This window comes from Canis lupus, chromosome 7 (assembly GCF_048164855.1).
Source record: "Canis lupus baileyi chromosome 7, mCanLup2.hap1, whole genome shotgun sequence".
Lineage (NCBI taxonomy): Eukaryota > Metazoa > Chordata > Mammalia > Carnivora > Canidae > Canis > Canis lupus.
Window position 1 is genome coordinate 71286379 of NC_132844.1, and position 3194 is coordinate 71289572.

The 3194-nt window shown below is 59.9% G+C and overlaps 1 protein-coding gene across 1 annotated transcript; it reads right to left on the bottom strand.

Moving 5' to 3' along the window:
- Window positions 1-204: 204 nt before the first annotated feature.
- Window positions 205-2977, bottom strand: LOC140637288 (heat shock 70 kDa protein 1). The gene has a single exon (XM_072833655.1). The coding sequence runs from the start codon at window positions 2492-2494 to the stop codon at window positions 569-571; it is 1926 nt and encodes a 641-aa protein (XP_072689756.1). The 5' UTR covers window positions 2495-2977; the 3' UTR covers window positions 205-568.
- Window positions 2978-3194: the final 217 nt, after the last annotated feature.

The window sequence follows — 3194 nt, forward strand, 5'->3', positions numbered from 1 at the left end:
CACACCCACAAAAATGGGCAGCTGAAATTTTGTTTTCTAGCACAGATGTCACTTACAACCAACAATGAAGTCCCAAATAAATGGCCAAAGCAATGGTACCTCACAGGGTACTTCTCTTCAGAAGTACTCTCCCTCTAACCAGTGTGTAGAATTCAGACATTCCAAGAAGAGTCCAGTATCCCGCCTCAGATAAAATAAGACTCATATTTTTAATGTTTTATTTTTCAAGTATACAAATTGGGGGGAAAAAACCACCAACCAACCAAAAAGGTCATTCCAGGACGACTGGTGTTTACATAGCAAAATTGGACAGAGGGCGGCAGTGTTGACTCATTTCACAGAGAAAAAAAAAGAACTTACAGTACCAACTTAATTTAAATGTAAAGAACTCTACTGAACTAGTATACCACACAAAAAATAAAATAACAAATACTACCAAGTTACAATAAAACTTTAGGATAAACTGAAATAGTAGAAAATTGAAGACAGAAAGAAACCTAGTGCAATAGCAAGGTCCTCAGATCACCTCTGACTTGGAAAGAAAACTGGAGCAAAAAAGGTAAGAGCTCTAATCCACCTCCTCGATGGTGGGGCCAGACCCAGAGCCCCCTTTGGGAGCCTGAGCCCCAAAGCCACCAGCCCCAGGACCACCCGCTCCCTGGTACAGTCCGGTGATGATGGGGTTACACACCTGCTCCAGCTCCTTCCTCTTGTGCTCAAACTCGTCCTTCTCCGCCAAGGTGTTGGCGTCCAGCCAGGAAATCACCTCCTGGCACTTGTCCAGCACCTTCTTCTTGTCGGCCTCGCTGATCTTCCCCTTGAGACCCTCGTCCTCCACCGCACTCTTCATGTTGAAGGCGTAGGACTCCAGGGCGTTCTTGGCAGACACCCTGTCGCGCTGCACCTCGTCCTCGGCTTTGTACTTCTCGGCCTCCTGCACCATGCGCTCGATCTCCTCCTTGCTCAGGCGGCCCTTGTCGTTGGTGATGGTGATCTTGTTGGCCTTGCCCGTGCTCTTGTCCGTGGCCGTGACGTTCAGGATGCCGTTGGCGTCGATGTCGAAGGTCACCTCGATCTGGGGCACGCCCCGCGGCGCCGGGGGGATGCCGCTTAGCTCGAAGCGCCCCAGTAGGTTGTTGTCGCGCGTCATGGCCCTCTCACCCTCGTACACCTGGATCAGCACTCCAGGCTGGTTGTCCGAGTAGGTGGTGAAGATCTGCGTCTGCTTGGTGGGGATGGTGGAGTTGCGCTTGATCAGGGCGGTCATCACGCCCCCGGCCGTCTCCAGCCCCAGCGACAGGGGCGCCACGTCCAGCAGCAGCAGGTCCTGCACGTTCTCGGACTTGTCTCCCATCAGGATGGCTGCCTGCACGGCCGCCCCATAGGCCACCGCCTCGTCGGGATTGATGCTCTTGTTGAGATCGCGGCCGTTAAAGAAGTCCTGCAGCAGCTTCTGCACCTTGGGGATACGGGTGGAGCCCCCCACCAGCACCAGGTCGTGGATCTGGGCCTTGTCCAGCTTGGCGTCGCGCAGGGCCTTCTCCACGGGCTCCAGGGTGCTCCGGAACAGGTCGGAGCACAGCTCCTCGAACCGCGCCCTGGTGATGGACGTGTAGAAGTCGATGCCCTCGAACAGGGAGTCGATCTCCAGGCTGGCCTGGGTGCTGGACGACAAGGTCCTCTTGGCCCTCTCGCAGGCGGTGCGCAGCCGCCTCACGGCTCGCTTGTTCTGGCTGATGTCCTTCTTGTGCTTCCGCTTGAACTCCTCCACGAAGTGGTTCACCAGCCTGTTGTCGAAGTCCTCCCCGCCCAGGTGCGTGTCCCCGGCCGTGGCCTTCACCTCGAAGATGCCGTCGTCGATCGTCAGGATGGACACGTCGAAGGTGCCCCCGCCCAGGTCAAAGATGAGCACGTTGCGCTCCCCCTTGCCGGTCCTGTCCAGGCCGTAGGCGATGGCTGCGGCAGTGGGCTCGTTGATGATCCTCAGCACGTTGAGCCCCGCGATCACCCCCGCGTCCTTGGTGGCCTGGCGCTGCGAGTCGTTGAAGTAGGCCGGCACGGTGATCACCGCGTTGGTCACCGGGTAGCCCAGGTAGGCCTCGGCGATCTCCTTCATCTTGGTCAACACCATGGACGAGATCTCCTCGGGGTAGAACGCCTTGGTCTCCCCCTTGTAGCTCACCTGCACCTTGGGCTTGTCCCCGTCGTTGACCACCTGGAAAGGCCAGTGCTTCATGTCCGACTGCACCACCGGGTCGCCAAACTTGCGGCCGATGAGCCGCTTCGCGTCGAACACGGTGTTCTGCGGGTTCAGCGCCACCTGGTTCTTGGCCGCATCCCCGATGAGCCGCTCGGTGTCGGTGAAGGCCACGTAGCTGGGGGTGGTGCGGTTGCCCTGGTCATTGGCAATGATCTCCACCTTGCCGTGCTGGAACACCCCCACGCAGGAGTAGGTGGTGCCCAGGTCGATGCCGATGGCCGCGCTCTTAGCCATGCCGGCGTCCCGCTTCCCTGCCCGCGCTCAGGCTCACGTTCAGGTTTCCGAAAGGCGGTCGGGCTCCGCGACGAGGAGGAGCTCGGTCTCTTCTCTTCGGCAGCTGCGGACGCAGCGGGTCTGCGAAAGGAAAGGTGCTGGGGCGGACGCCGCCGAGACGGCCGCGGTGCCTGCGCAGCTTCGCTGTGTGGCCCCGGCGGGGCGGCTCCGCGCTTATAGCGCTGCCCAGCCCCGCCTCTTCGGTCCCCAGCCAATCACGGGGCTCTGCGGGGCGGCCGGTCGGGAAGATTCCAGCGGTTTCGGCTGGCGTCCCGCCTCCGGGCTCCCTGGGGCCAATGGGCGTCCAGGACGCCGCCCTCCCAGAACTCTCCAGACTCTTCTGGGGTTCTCGGGAAGGGACGGGAATCCTGAGGGCAGGGAGGTAGCGGTGGGACGGGTGGTTGTGGACTCCGCCCCCCAGCCTCTGCCCCCTGCCCCCTCCCCCTCCCGGGCGACGGCGCTGCAGTGCGCAGAGCTTGAAACCGACCCGAGGGACTGACACTGGGCTGTCATTGTAGGGCACGTGGGGTTCAAAGGAGTCTGATGATTTAAGATAGGGTTGAAGGGCTACACGAGTCCGGGGTGGGCGGGGGTGCGCGGGGTACTCCACATACAGAAAGTTTCCGAGTTTCTCCAAGTGGGTGGGGTGTCTGCGGGTCAC